At 39.8% G+C, this 16,847-nt stretch overlaps 1 protein-coding gene across 4 annotated transcripts in view; it reads left to right on the top strand.

Moving 5' to 3' along the window:
- Positions 1-16,847, top strand: part of XB5993342.S (provisional ortholog of IST1 factor associated with ESCRT-III S homeolog) — a 32,890-nt gene that overhangs the window by 7,669 nt on the left and 8,374 nt on the right. The window contains exons 2-9 of one of the 4 annotated variants that reach the window (XM_041561153.1): positions 6,714-6,822; positions 8,880-9,046; positions 9,634-9,744; positions 10,270-10,368; positions 12,182-12,362; positions 12,980-13,067; positions 16,055-16,138; positions 16,372-16,482. In XM_041561153.1, coding sequence (XP_041417087.1) covers positions 10,281-10,368; positions 12,182-12,362; positions 12,980-13,067; positions 16,055-16,138; positions 16,372-16,482 — 552 coding nt within the window. In that variant the 5' untranslated portion in view covers positions 6,714-6,822; positions 8,880-9,046; positions 9,634-9,744; positions 10,270-10,280. Of the gene's footprint in view, positions 1-6,713; positions 6,823-7,777; positions 9,047-9,126; positions 9,745-10,269; positions 10,369-12,181; positions 12,363-12,979; positions 13,068-16,054; positions 16,139-16,371; positions 16,483-16,847 lie in introns of those variants that run through there. The other 3 variants (XM_041561152.1, XM_041561154.1, XM_018260526.2) reach the window with 3 other exon arrangements.

Raw genomic sequence — 16,847 nt, 5'->3', positions numbered from 1 at the left:
GTACTGTTAGGGGGGTCTAATGTCGCATAATACACACACCAGGTGCTTATATTGCAGCAGCCAGCGCGTCAGCCGTGAAAATGTATATACACTATTGTCATTTGGGGGTCTCTATGCGCCACATAGTTTGGTATATCTATGCATATTGGGCATCAAAGTGTTCAGTAGACCCCTGGCGTTCATATTTAGGATGTTTTATGCTGATACGTTACGAAACGTGGAGCATATAATGGGGTAAAATTCAAGCTTTGTGACGATTTTCAGAAATTTGATAAAAACCGTTATGTTCAGCATTGCTTTGCAGTTTGGCAGTTTGTAGTAGAAACACTTATTTACCCATATTGGATTCGTCAGAATGTGTACTTTCTGAAAATATATGGTTTTCTGGGGTCTCTGTACTGTTAGGGGGGTCTAATGTCGCATAATACACACACCAGGTGCTTATATTGCAGCAGCCAGCGCGTCAGCCGTGAAAATGTATATACACTATTGTCATTTGGGGGTCTCTATGCGCCACATAGTTTGGTATATCTATGCATATTGGGCATCAAAGTGTTCAGTAGACCCCTGGCGTTCATATTTAGGATGTTTTATGCTGATACGTTACGAAACGTGGAGCATATAATGGGGTAAAATTCAAGCTTTGTGACGATTTTCAGAAATTTGATAAAAACCGTTATGTTCAGCATTGCTTTGCAGTTTGGCAGTTTGTAGTAGAAACACTTATTTACCCATATTGGATTCGTCAGAATGTGTACTTTCTGAAAATATATGGTTTTCTGGGGTCTCTGTACTGTTAGGGGGGTCTAATGTCGCATAATACACACACCAGGTGCTTATATTGCAGCAGCCAGCGCGTCAGCCGTGAAAATGTATATACAGTATTGTCATTTGGGGGTCTCTGTGCGCCACATAATTTGGTATATCTATGCATATTGGGCATCAAAGTGTTCAGTAGACCCCTGGCGTTCATATTTAGGATGTTTTATGCTGATACGTTACGAAACGTGGAGCATATAATGGGGTAAAATTCAAGCTTTGTGACGATTTTCAGAAATTTGATAAAAACCGTTATGTTCAGCATTGCTTTGCAGTTTGTAGTAGAAACACTTATTTACCCATATTGGATTCGTCAGAATGTGTACTTTCTGAAAATATCTGGTTTTCTGGGGTCTCTGTACTGTTAGGGGGGTCTAATGTCGCATAATACACACACCAGGTGCTTATATTGCAGCAGCCAGCGCGTCAGCCGTGAAAATGTATATACACTATTGTCATTTGGGGGTCTCTATGCGCCACATAGTTTGGTATATCTATGCATATTGGGCATCAAAGTGTTCAGTAGACCCCTGGCGTTCATATTTAGGATGTTTTATGCTGATACGTTACGAAACGTGGAGCATATAATGGGGTAAAATTCAAGCTTTGTGACGATTTTCAGAAATTTGATAAAAACCGTTATGTTCAGCATTGCTTTGCAGTTTGGCAGTTTGTAGTAGAAACACTTATTTACCCATATTGGATTCGTCAGAATGTGTACTTTCTGAAAATATATGGTTTTCTGGGGTCTCTGTACTGTTAGGGGGGTCTAATGTCGCATAATACACACACCAGGTGCTTATATTGCAGCAGCCAGCGCGTCAGCCGTGAAAATGTATATACAGTATTGTCATTTGGGGGTCTCTGTGCGCCACATAATTTGGTATATCTATGCATATTGGGCATCAAAGTGTTCAGTAGACCCCTGGCGTTCATATTTAGGATGTTTTATGCTGATAAGTTACGAAATGTGGGGCATATAATGGGGTAAAATTCAAGCTTTGTGACGATTTTCCGAAATTTGATAAAAAACCGTTATGTTCAGCATTGCTTTGCAGTTTGGCAGTTTGTAGTAGAAACACTTATTTACCCATATTGGATTTGTCAGAATGTGTACTTTCTGAAAATATATGGTTTTCTGGGGTCTCTGTACTGTTAGGTGGTCTAATGTCGCATAATACACACACCGGGTGGTTATGTTGCAGCAGCCAGCGCGTCAGCCGTGAAAATGTCTATACATATTGTCATTTGGGGGTCTCTGTGCGCCACATAGTTTGGTATATCTATGCACATTGGGCATCAAAACTATTTAGTAGACCCATATGTTTTATATTTAGGATGCTTTATGCTGGTAATGATACATGGACAATACGATGCTGGAAAGTTGAAGCTTTGAGGCAATTTTCAGATATTTCACCAAAACCGCCAAATTTGGCAAAGCCTTGCGACTCAGTAGTTTGGAGCAGAAAGGCATGGGTACCCATTTTAGATTCTGTAGAATGTGTACTTTCCAAAAATGTATGGGTTTGGGGGGTAAACATATATTTCTGTGTTTTTACCCCACAAAAATGCAGACAATGTGCTGATTTTTCATTAGCTGAAGTTACCCACAGGACAATTTGTATGTGCTAACTTCATTTTGGGGCCTCTAAATGCCATATACTTTGGTAAACCTATGCACAGTGGGCACCAAACTGTTTGGAGGACCCCTGGCAATCACAATTTGGGTACTTTTTTGTGATACGTAATGATACATGGGCGATATGATGCTGGAAAGTTGAAGCATTGAGGCAATTTTCAGATATTTCACCAAAACCGACAACTTTGGGAAAGCCTTGCGACTCAGTAGTTTGGAGCAATAAGGCATGGGTACCCATTTTAGATTCTGTAGAATGTGTACTTTCCAAAAATGTATGGGTTTGGGGGGTAAACATATATTTCTGTGTTTTTACCCCACAAAAATGCAGTTAATGTGTTGATCTTTCATTAGCTGAAGTTACCCACAGGACTATTTGTATGCACTAACTTCATTTTGAGGCCTCTAAATGCCAGATACTTTGGTAAACCTATAGGAACAATGGCCACCAAACTGTTCGGAGGAACCCTGGCAATCATATTTAGGGTGCTTTTTCTTGGTGCATAACGATACATGGGTGATATGGTGCTGAGAAGTTGAAGCTTTGAGGCAATTTTCAGATATTTCACCAAAACCGACAATTGTGGGAAAGCCTTGCGACTCAGTAGTTTGGAGCAGAAAGGCATGGGTACCCATTTTAGATTCGGTAGAATGTGTACTTTCCAAAACTATATGGGTTTTGGGGGGCAAACATATATTTCTGTGTTTTTACCCCACAAAATGCAGTCAATGTGTTGATTTTTCATTAGCTGAAGTTACCCACGGAACTGTTTGTATGCGCTAACTTCATTTTGGGGCCTCTAAATGCCAGATACTTAGGTAAACTTATGAACAATGGCCACCAAAATGTTCAGAGGAACCCTGGCAATCATATTTAGGGTGCTTTTTCTTAGTACGTAATGATACATGGGTGATATAGTGCTGGGAAGTTGAAGCTTTGAGGCAATTTTCAGATATTTCACCAAAACCGACAACTTTGGGAAAGCCTTGCGACTCAGTAGTTTGGAGCAGAAAGGCATGGGTACCCATTTTAGATTCAGTAGAATGTGTACTTTCCAAAAATATATGGGTTTGGGGGGTAAACATATATTTCTGTGTTTTTACCCCACAAAAATGCAGTCAATGTGTTGATTTCTCATTAGATGAAGTTACCTACAGGACTATTTGTCTGCGCTAACTTCATTTTGAGGCCTCTAAATGCCAGATACTTTGGTAAACCTATGAACAATGGCCACCAAACTGTTTGGAGGAACCCTGGCAATCATATTTAGGGTGCTTTTTCTTGGTGCGTAACGATACATGGGTGATATGGTGCTGAGAAGTTGAAGCTTTGAGGCAATTTTCAGATATTTCACCAAAACCGACAATTGTGGGAAAGCCTTGCGACTCAGTAGTTTGGACCAGAAAGGCATGGGTACCCATTTTAGATTCGGTAGAATGTGTACTTTCCAAAAATATATGGGTTTGGGGGGTAAACATATATTTCTGTGTTTTTACCGCACAAAAATGCAGTCAATGTGTTGATTTTTCATTAGCTGAAGTTACCCACGGGACTGTTTGTATGCGCTAACTTCATTTTGGGGCCTCTAAATGCCAGATACTTTGGTAAACCTATGAACAATGGCCACCAAACTGTTTGGAGGAACCCTGGCAATCATAATTAGGGTGCTTTTTCTTGGTGCGTAACGATACAAGGGTGATATGGTACTGAGAAGTTGAAGCTTTGAGGCAATTTTCAGATATTTCACCAAAACCGACAATTGTGGGAAAGCCTTGCGACTCAGTAGTTTGGAGCAGAAAGGCATGGGTACCCATTTTAGATTTGGTAGAATGTGTACTTTCCAAAAATATATGGGTTTTGGGGGTAAACATATATTTCTGTGTTTTTACCCCACAAAAATGCAGTCAATGTGTTGATTTTTCATTAGCTGAAGTTACCCACGGGACTGTTTGTATGCGCTAACTTCATTTTGGGGCCTCTAAATGCCAGATACTTTGGTAAACCTAGGAACAATGGCCACCAAACTGTTTGGAGGAACCCTGGCAATCATATTTAGGGTGCTTTATCTTGGTGCGTAACGATACATGGGCGATATGGTGCTGAGAAGTTGAAGCTTTGAGGCAATTTTCAGATATTTCACCAAAACCGACAATTGTGGGAAAGCCTTGCGACTCAGTAGTTTGGAGCAGAAAGGCATGGGTACCCATTTTAGATTCGGTAGAATGTGTACTTTCCAAAAATATATGGGTTTTGGGGGTAAACATATATTTCTGTGTTTTTACCCCCACAAAAATGCAGTCAATGTGTTGATTTTTCATTAGCTGAAGTTACCCACGGGACTGTTTGTATGCGCTAACTTCATTTTGGGGCCTCTAAATGCCAGATACTTTGGTAAACCTATGAACAATGGCCACCAAACTGTTTGGAGGAACCCTGGCAATCATATTTAGGGTGCTTTTTCTTGGTGCATAACGATACATGGGTGATATGGTGCTGAGAAGTTGAAGGTTTGAGGCAATTTTCACATATTTCACCAAAACCGACAATTGTGGGAAAGCCTTGCGACTCAGTAGTTTGGAGCAGAAAGGCATGGGTACCCATTTTAGATTCGGTAGAATGTGTACTTTCCAAAAATATATGGGTTTGGGGGGTAAACATATATTTCTGTGTTTTTACCCCACAAAAATGCAGTCAATGTGTTGATTTTTCATTAGCTGAAGTTACCCACGGGACTGTTTGTATGCGCTAACTTCATTTTGGGGCCTCTAAATGCCAGATACTTTGGTAAACCTATGAACAATGGCCACCAAAATGTTCAGAGGAACCATGGCAATCATATTTAGGGTTCTTTTTCTTAGTGCATAATGATACATGGGTGATATGGTGCTGGGAAGTTGAAGGTTTGAGGCAATTTTCACATATTTCACCAAAACCGACAATTTTGGGAAAGCCTTGCGACTCAGTAGTTTGGAGCAGAAAGGCATGGGTACCCATTTTAGATTCGGTAGAATGTGTACTTTCCAAAAATATATGGGTTTGGGGGGTAAACATATATTTCTGTGTTTTTACCCCACAAAAAATGCAGTCAATGTGTTGATTTCTCAGTAGCTGAAGTAAAGTCCTGAACAATTTGGATGTGCCAACTTCATATTGGTGTCTCTAAATGCCAGATACTTTGGTAAACCTATGCATAATGGGTATCAAACTGTTCAGTGGACCCCTGGCAATCATATTTCAGGTGCTTTTTCTTGGTACCTAATATAGTTTGGGATATGCGGAGCAGCAAAATAAAACCTTTGAATTGATTTTTCAGAATTTTGAATTTTTTTTTGAAAAACCGCTATGTTCAGACAAGCTTTTCTGTTTGGTAGTTGGGAGTAGAGAGACATAGTTACCCATTTTGTAATCAGCAGAATGTGTACTTTTCAAAAATGTATGGTTTTCTGGGGTAAACCTACGGTTTCAGGAGTTTTTGCCTTGGAATCTAAAGCATGCCGTTTTCTGCCTTAGTGCTTTCAAAATTCGGCAATATACTGCCGGGAGTTTTTGAGGTACAGAAGTCCTAAATCTCCCTAAAACTATACATATCTGGTATTGGCACGTTCGAGAGACATAAGGCTTTCCAAATCAGTTGGATTTTCATCCGTAAAATGAAATATTTTTCTGGTATAAATTGATATACGATGAAAAATGGTAATTTTTCATTTTTTTTTGGTATTTAGCACTATAAATTTTTTTGCACAGGTGGAAATACATGAAAACTCAGGCAGATTTAGAAAGCTCAGTTTCTACCGAAAAAAACAATGTATAGTTTTCCTAGGTAAACTATAGGTTTCCCCTCAGAAAATGCCCCTAAAGTGAGAGAGCACAAAATGTTTCAAAAACAGCTGGCATTTCGCGTAACCAAAATGTGAAATTCTGCTGGCACTTAAAGGGTTAATGCAGAAAATGTTTGCTGCATTAACGGGTGATGAGTTAGTAAACAGAACCCAATCTTTGTGTTACTAGCTGTTTAGAATACTCAGCTGCTCTGCAACAAGTAGTATTACTACAAATGTTAATGAAATATAATTCTGTATGCCCCACAATTCAGTTCAAAAGCCCCCCACTCCAGTTCTTGTTACCTGGATCAGAAAGACAAAAAGTGTCAGCTGGAAGAATAATATTTTTAGAGCATCCTGGACTGCATTAATTGTGCTTTTAGCTTAGCGAGTAAGGAGATTTAATGAACTGCTTCCTCTGCTTCTCCCCTCACAGGAGGAGGTTGTCCAGTGCCCCAGCTGTGAGACATGCTCAAACTATGTGACTGAAAGGGGGAAAAAGATGAAGGAAAGAAAGATGATACAGAACCTCTTGTGTGGGATGTGTATGTAGGGACTATTCTCTGCCGGCTGATTTACATGACATTTTCAGTTTCTAATCTTTTTATTTCGTTTCATATTTTTAAAAAGTATCACATATATTTGTGTTTTGTTTTTTACACAGTTTACTAGGTTTCGTTTTCAGTTATAAGAACTCATATCTCCCTGATGGGTTAGTTTTCTGGCAGCTGCCCTCATTCTACTATACAAACTGCCAGCAAGTTGAATTTGCCAGGAATTTACAGATAGCTGGGACTGAAAGTTTAGGCAGAGTGGTGGGCACTGGTGGTGAGAGAAGGGTGAGATGTGCCTCTGTGTTGGAGTATTACAGTTGTTTTGCATACCTGTTTGGGTTCAAGTTTTGCTCCACTTCCTTTAAACAAACTCTTTTACCTCCCTTCTTATCATTCCCCTGCCTTTAGAAGGTGTCACTTTTATTTATGGGGATGTTCAGAGTTCCACAACCTGCTCATGTATGAAAATGGGTTTATAAAGTTAGCTCTGTGTTTTCACTATTGACTTACAGATCCACATCCACCTGCAACTGGTTCAGACCTATCTGGTTCACAACTGCTTTAGCCACAATCCAACCTTCTACTTGATAACCACTATAAAACCTGCACTACACAAGAAATTACATCATCATCATCATCATACATCTGGTGATGTCATCCAAGGGTGTGGGGGGCAGCAAGACTACTCTGAGACCCCCAATCCACAGACACGCTAACTTGCACCTATACTCATACTATATCTGCCCAGAAAATACTCAGTTTGGCAGGCAACTAGGGTTGCCACCTGGCCAGCATTTTACTGGCCTGGCCGGTAAAAATAATGTTTGACGCCAATGTTATTAATAGGAAAAAATGGCAAAAATATAGGAAGGCCGGTATTTTTTTCTAGAAAAGGTGGCAACCCTACAGACAAACCATGGTTTCCAAGTGTGCCACTGAATACTAGCAGTGAGACCTTGGTTCCTACTTGTATGGTGGGCCTAATCTGTTCCACTTTAGAAAATGGATTGTAAATGTGAAAATTACATTTTGGACTAAATTGTACATTTTAGTTGCAGGCAGGCTTTTCCCCTGAATTTATTGCATGTAGGTGTTCCCAGCTTTGCTTGCACTTTTAAGGAGGATAATATATGTTTCCTTCTGTGTGTTTTTATGTGCCTTGATAACAGCTTTGCCTGCCTGAAGCTAATCTGCAGGTGCATTTGGAAGGGGAAGCAGAATCCCATACATTGTCCATATGCCTCAGAATGCTGCTGGGCAAAGAAGAGGTTATATTTGATCTTTTTTGCTCAAGAAACAATATTATACATTCCGCATTATTCTTGTCCAACTTCTTTCTCTGTCGATTAGGTTGGATGGCTACAATATTTCTTATCACCTCCATACCCTTGTGTTATAAAACAGGATAGAAGAACTACTGTTCTTCTCTTCTACTCATTTTATTGCTATTTGTAAAATATTAGCAGAATACCCTCCCTAAGTTTTATCATCACCTTTACATAAATGCATGTGTATAGTGGCCTTTAATTGTGAGGTATATCTAAACAGGACAGAAGTTTAACCATGCTGCCAATGGTTATTGTATTAAAGAACATAACAGAGGGAAAAATACCCACACACCTACATCAGGAATTCATGTGATACTATGACATTGCACTTACCACATGATACAACTTCCTGTTATGATGCAGGTAAGGTTATTCTTCTCACGTGCCTCATTGTAGTTGCTATTCTGGTGACTCGCCTGGGCTCCTATACAGCCAGTCAGACTGCTTTGTGGCCAGGCAAGTGTTTATCCTGGAATCTTTCTCTGGTTCATTGTTAGTCTGTAAGGAAGAAACTCAGGGAAACTATAATTTGTGCCTTTAATATTCAAACCGCCTATGTACTCTTCTCAGATACAGAATAAGAGTAAACCAATATATATACATAAGAGTAAACCAATACATATTTTTAGGATAGGAGCATGTAATGATAGGAACATGTAATGTGATTAAACTATTACAGGGATTTGGATCAGCTAAAGTTCAACTGTTTTTGAACCACAGTTCCCAGCGAGGGTGATTCCCCTGTGCCACACTGAGGCAGATGCTACCCTCACCCCCCAAGCTATAAGTGAGCAGGGAGAGACTCAGGCAGGAAGTGATGTCACACCAAGCTAATACTGCAGCTGCTATCCTAAACAAGCAGAGAGCTTCTAGAGCTTTTTACTCAGGTATGGTAAAAAAATTCTACAGAATAAGTATAACATTCTAGCTTGCACTATTGCAACTAATCTATTGGCAATAAAATCCCTCTTTAGCTTCCCTTCTCCTTTAAACAAAGCAAACACAAGTAACCATGTGTTTACAATTCCCTCTATTGAGGAGAGTGCGGTGAGTGTATATATCAGATTTAATCACCTTACTTAAAACTAGGTCCAAGCATTACATTTGCCACAGTGAAAAATACATAGGCAGTATAAATGAGTATAAATTATCTCATCAATGTAATTAACTGCAGTACAGCCCTCTGAGGTACAGGATCTAAACAGACCTGTCATTTCTGGGGCAAGAATAATAATATTTGGTGTTTCTCAATAACTAGCGCCAGATGTTTTACTTATACAGGCCCAAGAGAGCCAAGCATGTTACTGAAGTTGGCCTAGGATAGTATATAAACCCTTCCATGCTCACACTGGGCAGGACTCTCTTCCTGTTTCTCTATCATAAACATAAGCAAGCCAATCTGCCAGCATTCACAAACCCTTCTTTCTTGCCAGCTGACTGAATACACGTCACATACAAGTATTTCTGGTTTCAGGTAAACACCCTTTTGTCTCTGACTGCTGGGTTAGATGTTAGATTCAGTGCTGGGAGTTTCACAAAGCAACAGGAATCCAGAGACATTCACTAGGAAGTCAGGAACCAGAAGGTAAACCGGTTCAAAACTTATATATTTAACTGTAATTGTAACATATTTGTATCATAACAAGTTAAATTAAACTAAAGTATATTATTAATATAATCTGATTATCATTGAACACAGGGCATAGTCCAACATAGACAGATCTGGTGGGAAAGCAAAATACAAATCATTTAGTATTACTCTGACCGAAAATTCTAAATTATCCTGAATCTAATTTTATCCAGTCATTTAGCACTTTTCGAAATAATCTTTTTTTTCCCATAGCATTTACAAACAACTGCTTCCATTTACACTGGAGTTTTACACAGAGGTACAACAAATGAATACAGCTTGATTTACTGTTTACACCATTTTTTTATACAATGATGCCTGGTGATGTGTGGCATATTAAGTCGCTGTTTTTTTTACACAGTATAATAAACAGACCCCTAAATGTGTAGTCAGACGGCTCCTTACGTGCAATATCAGAGAAAACATATTGTGATTTTTGTCAAAATATCTATTAAATAATAATTAATTTATCATTTGCAGCACATTCCACTATGTTGGGTTCGGGGTTCAAGGCAGAAAGGCTTCGTGTTAATCTTAGACTTGCCATTAATCGACTCAAGCTGCTGGAGAAGAAAAAAAGTAAGTGTAAAGGTCCATCAAATGCCTTACTAAGTAGCCCAAGGTTGCCTAGTCTCTTTCTGATGTTGGTCTCAAGAACCCTACAATTCTCTTTCTGTGTAGTAACCCAACTACTGGCTGCCGAATAAAGTTTCAGTTCTGAATGATCTTTTATCCTGGTTATATTCTAAGCATCTGAGGCTGAACTTCCACCCCCCTTAAATGTGCCAGATCTGTAAAAATGTTTGGGTACACAGTACCATGTCAGGAAGAGGAGTCTATGCAGGGCTCAGTAAAAGTCCATTTACTTATGCACCATATACTGTATATAATCTACATACAAACAAAGGCGCAGGGCCTTATTACCCACAGTGCTCAAAGTGAACAATAGCACAATTATTTTTAATTTTTGCTTGTTAGGTTTATAACCATGTCAATCTCAAGTTTAGCAGTTGCTGCTTTTCTAAAGGAAAGTTGCAGCGAACACATCTGACATTAACATTATAGTTTGATATCACACTGATAGAAGCAGGAAAGGCAATGCATATGCAGCAGTATATTTTCCCTTCCACAGCTGCTGTCTAGGCTTTGGAGCTGCAGCACACACAAAAACACTTTTATGCTTTTTGCCTAATTTATAGAAATGAATAGGTGTTTTGTGTGTGTAATTCCGGTGTGATTCATTGATCAGTGAGAATTATAGTTACAAGGATGTACTAGACTTTTCTCCCCATAAAAATCTTTCCTACCGCATACTTGAGGGCAAAGATAATCAAAGTCTTTTTTCCTTAGTTGGTGGATTGTGGAGATCAGAGATTGGTCTCTAGTAATCATGCAATTTACACTGCTCTGGATGGCAACATGTGACTGCACTTCAATGAATACCAATAAAGGAGCACCTTAAGGGCTCATACTGATGGGCATGAGAACGCAGGGGGAAACACCATTCAGTAAAAGTCCTTACTAATAAGAACAAGGCTATCCAAATTAAGGTTTCCAGACTGGATGTGGCCCTCCAAACCTGTCCAAAGGATCCTCAAACTTTGTTTTACCATAATCTGTTCCACAAACCAGTGAAATATCAGATTATAAAATGACTATGTGTAAAAGCTGTAAAACACTTAAGAGGGAGTTTAAATTCTTTGTATAACAGCTGCATTCAGTAGAAGGATTAGCATACAGTAGGAGTAGTTTTGTATTGTCTAATTAGTATAACCATAGCTATGTTGCACGTTCATTTTTAATACGGTATAATTAGGGTTAGCACAAGTATAGCTATATGTGTATAGACCACTGTACAGTCAAAGTTCTTAAACACGGCTAAAAATGCTTGTGTATTAGAGCAAATGATATGTTAGTATTACTAGTGGCATGCCAAGTAGTTAAATACCCTCGTTTTCTTCAGGGACACACAACTGCCAGTTGAGTGGTAGCCTATGACTTGCCTCCCTTTTTAGCTGGAGACGAGTTCTGCGTTTAATTCCATGCCTGATGGCACATGTAAATTTGTTGTTATGTTAAATTATTTAATAAAGCTGCAGGCTAATTTAATACATTAAGGTATGTCTCAATTGATGTCAGATACTGGCCACTTCTTTGATGCTAGGGTTTGGACCCTTTGGCAGCGAAGTTCTGTGGCCTTGGCTGCAAAGCTAGGTCTAGAAAGATCCGCTTACCAAGGCTTTGTGTGGACATTTCCCATAGACAGACCAATTTCATTACAGCGTAAAGAGGGTGTGTGTCCTATGTCTCCAGCATTATTGGGGAACCATATAAGTTAAAAATGTTGGTCAAAGCACAAGGTACATAGTCCGTGTGAATTCTGTCTTTGCAGCTGAGATGGCACAGAAGGCCAGAAAGGAGATCGCTGACTACTTGTCTTGTCGGAAGGATGATCGAGCGCGGATCAGAGTTGAACATATTATTAGAGAAGATTACCTTGTCGAGGCCATGGAAATCCTGGAACTATATTGTGATTTGTTACTGGCACGTTTTGGTTTAATCCAGTCTATGAGGTAAGACTAAATTTCAAATGAAATGACTTATCTAAAAAAAAAGGTATTTTTCCTCTTTGGGTGGGACTTGAAGGCTGCCAGATACAGTCAACTTTTTCCTTCACAATACCAGTTTGCACTAGCTATAAACTCTCCCATATTGTCTTTCTTAACCAAATGGCAGTATCAAGAACTCATTCATTATTGCCCCAGATACAAATGCAAGAGCACTAACTGTCAGAATTTTTTCCCCAGGCATGAGTCCTAGGCATGAGCAGGCAGGACTTTTGTGTGCTCCCTACCTTGTGCTTCTAAATTATGAGTAAACTAAGGTGTATGAAAGGAGATACATATGTCCTACCTCCCTCCCTTCTATGTAGTAACAGCAAACAGGACACAGGAAAGCCCCACAACTCTTTTTTGTGCTCATTCTGATGACTGTGAAAATAAAAGATGTGGGCACAAAATTAAAATCATAAGGACAAGTGGGAAAAATGGGCATGCCTTGCACCTTGCCATAATAATAATATATAGGAAAACTAAAGACCAATGATACAAGCAGAGGGGACAAACTTGTGATTTATATTATAATATTTTGATAGAATTTGCTTAAAGTCTTTCTTCTCTCTCTCTTGCAGGGAACTGGACCCTGGTTTGGCTGAAGCAGTTTCAACTCTGATCTGGGCTGCACCACGCCTCCAGTCAGAAGTTTCTGAGTTGAAGACAGTGAGTTGCCTAAATACAGTATATTAATGTCATTTGCTAAAACACCACATTGAAGCACCATGGATTAACACATTTGGGGGTTAAAACCTACAAGAAAGCCTCCAGACTTCTTAGTATGCATCACTCAATCTTCATTTATATAACTGAATTAATTAGAAAGGATATAATTATTCTATTTTTCCTATATAGAAAAACAAATCATTTTTTTCTTGCAACTAATGAATTGACTCTCATTAAAGGACCAGTTTTTTTTTAAAATTCGTTAATATACAACAAAAAAAACACCAAGACAAATTAAACTTTAAAATTGCAAAGCCTTTATTGAGAAATAACTTACCGAAACTCCGCTTCCCCTCCTCTTCAGAAAAGGCGACAGGGCGACCATCCATCCTGCGGTGCTTGATTTCTCCTCCCTGGCTATTCTACTGACACTCTGACAGAATATGGAGGAGCGTGGGCTGGGCAGTACAAAGAGAGCGCACAAGGCAGACGGCTACTACTCCCAGGATCTATTTCCAATGGGAATGTTACCCACTTGCAGGCTACATTGGGCACTGCCAGCAGCACCAGCCTGCCTTGTGTAACTTACTTACAGCTGGGCTCAACTCACTCCAGGAAAAGGAAGCAACAGGGAACTGAGCGCACAGCACCTTCCCCATTCTGCTGCCCCACAGTCTCTACTCAGATCCCCACACTTTTCAACATTCTAGCGCTTAGTAGAGAGGAATTGGGCATCACATTCGGAATGTTTCAATAAATAATATGGAGGTTAGCGCAATATACAGTAGCTGGAAAGGTGACATTCTCTGCCCCTGCCTCTCATATCCCTGCTTATAAAAATACTAAGGGCAAAGAGACTGCCGATTAGGGGCACTAGCTCTGCTACTGAGTGCTAGGATGTGGACAATAGTATCTCCTGTTATGCACTGCGCAAACTGGGAGCTCTATTGGTGCTGACAGCGTGGTCTGAGCTGAAGCCGTCACTAAGACACAGATCTGATATGCAGCAGCCACTAAGTAGCAAGTGTGAGTGGCAGCAGGAGAAAACTTTTCCCACCGAGATTGGATGGGGCAGGGAAAGTGCGGGGATCCCGAGCAGTGACTGTGGGGCAGCAGAATGGGGAAGGTGCGGTGCTCTCAGTTCCCTGTTGCTTCCTTTTCTTGGAGTGAGTTGATCCCAGCTGTAAGTAAGTTACTATAGGCTGGTGCTGCTGGCAGTGCCCGACGTAGCCTGCAAGTCGCTAACATTCCCAATAGACCATCTGAGTTGTAGTCGTGTGCCATGAGCGCTCGCTCTGTACTGCCCACGCTCCTTATTTTCTTAATAGGCTTTGCGATTTTAAAGTTTCATTTGTCTTTTCTTTTTTCGTTGTATACCAACGAATTTAAATTTTTTTTTTGATGTTACTGGTCCTTTAACTAACACTATGCTCTCACAATTGAAGCTTGGTGTGCTGTTATAGGTCAGATATTCTGGGTACAAGTTATGCTTATTCTGTAACAAATTGTAATATACTTACCCACAGCCTTATTTTGGAGAGCAATTGTATTATTCAGGAACTGCAAATAGAACTTTAAGGAGAAGGAAAGTTCAAATCACTGAGGGTGCCAAATTTTAGGCACCCCCAGTGCTTTATTATAGCTCACCTGATACCCTAGGCTTCTATTTGCAGAAAATTCCACCAGACCAAAGGTACTTTTGTAGTTTGGCTTCTCACTCTACTGCGCAATGCGCATGCATGCTTGGGGGCAAATTCACTAACCTGCGGAAGTTGCGCTAGCGCAGCGTTCGTCACACTTCGTCTGGCGAATTTTCGCCAGGCCGCCGCTAATTCACTAAAATCTGCGCTCAGGAGGTGAAAGGTAGCGAAGTTGCGCTAGTGTTAATTCATCAGGCTAAGTGAAGTTGTGCTAGCGAAGGCTAATTAAAAAGGCGCCAAATTGAAATTTGAATGGATGTGTATGCTGCAGCGCATACAGAACACTACACAAGACCAGGGAACCTTAATAAAAGTTTATATAGGTGTTCTAATGCCCTACACATGTGCCCACAGTATATGTAAGGTGCCATATGTCAACAAATTTTGGGGGGAAAAAAAAAACGTCACTCTTTTTCAGCCTATCACCCAAAAAAACGCTATTTTGGGACTTAGAAAAATGTTCAACATTTTTTTTACTAACTCCTATCTACTCTATTGAACTTCGCCTGCTCTGACCTGGCGAAGTAAACTCTGGCGAAGGAGGTAACGTTCAGAAAAAAACTCTATCTACATTGCTGGCGAATTTTCTCCAGGGTCACTGTAGGTAAATTTGCGAAGTGGCAAAATGACGTCACGCTGGCAAATTTTCGCCAGCGTTAGCCACATCGCACTTTAGTGAATTTGCCCCTTGGTGTTTTCAGCAAACAGGAGCACTGATTTGGGTAATCAATTAAATGATTGTAATCACTGGGATGTGCCTAACATTTGCCCTTCCGTGATCTGAACTGATATATTTGATATAAAACCCCTAAGACTGCTATGTTAATTTATTTTCAGTCTAAGATATCAATAGCAATCACAACTGTATTTCTCTGCTTAAAGAAGGAGGGGAATATCTTGTGTATGCACCTACTAGCATACAGTTCTGTGCCTTGACATGTTAGTGTGAGCACAGACTGATGCCTACTGTAATTAGGATGTGTTTGCAGTAACGTAACTAGAGGGGGGCGGGCCCTGGTGTGTGACGTGCAGCCGGGTCCCCCGCCCCCCTCCATGCGCATATTTTCGGCCCTGCGGGGGTGCGGGCCCTGGCCCGCTTGCACCCCCTGCTCCCCCGGTAGTTCCGCCACTGTGTGTTTGCTGTGTTGACTCTAGTGTAACATTAATAATAATGTTGGCATTAATTTAAACGGTTTGGTTAAATGTAATGATAAAATAACTGGAGAATTAGGCGTTTTTCTCTTTTCTTTTAATCAACATTATTTAATACTGAGCATATTTTTACAGGTGGCCAGTCAATTATGCCATAAATACAGCAAAGAGTATGGTAATCTGTGTCGTACAAATCAGATTGGAACAGTCAGTGATAAGGTAAGTTGACAAGCTAAAAATTGACTTAATTAGAGTAGTTATCAAAATATATTGATAAATGGTGATGCAACCCCTTCAGGGTTCAATGTTAAAGTTAGCAGGATTCCAGTCAAGACTATATAGGTATTTTTTTTTAAGTCAGGGAACGAGTAGAATCATGCCTGAAATAAGTTTCTAAATGAAAGAACAAAATTATATATGTATTTTAATTAAAATAAATTCTCTTCTCATAGCTAATGCACAAATTAAGTGCTGCTGCACCTCCTAGAATCCTGATTGAGAAATACCTGATTGAGATTGCAAAGAATTACAAGGTCCCATATGAGCCAGATGCAGTAATTATGGTGAGTAACCCCAGAAATATACTGTGTAAATATATCCTCATTAATTCTAATGGCAGAGTTAGGAAGTTAAATGATGCTGTTGCTGGTGTTTTCATACTATTGATACTAAGGAAATGAACATTCTTTCGTGTTTTATCAAAGCATGAACCCATCAATTTGCATCACTCATTCCACATACAGTATTTGTTTGTATGAACTTTAAAACCAGGCTCTGCTCCCTAAGCAGATATACTTTCCCAGTGTGCCACATACAATTAATGACTCAAATAAAGCACAATACACCTTTTTATACAAGAGACATATTTTATTGCTATAAATGTGTAGCTTAAAAGGCTTGATATAAAAGTGTGTTTATAATGAATAAA

The sequence above is a fragment of the Xenopus laevis genome, chromosome 4S (assembly GCF_017654675.1).
Source record: "Xenopus laevis strain J_2021 chromosome 4S, Xenopus_laevis_v10.1, whole genome shotgun sequence".
Classification (NCBI taxonomy): Eukaryota; Metazoa; Chordata; class Amphibia; order Anura; family Pipidae; genus Xenopus; species Xenopus laevis.
The sequence above is the reverse complement of the archived record's forward strand: the minus strand, read 5'-3'. Positions and strand labels throughout refer to the sequence as shown.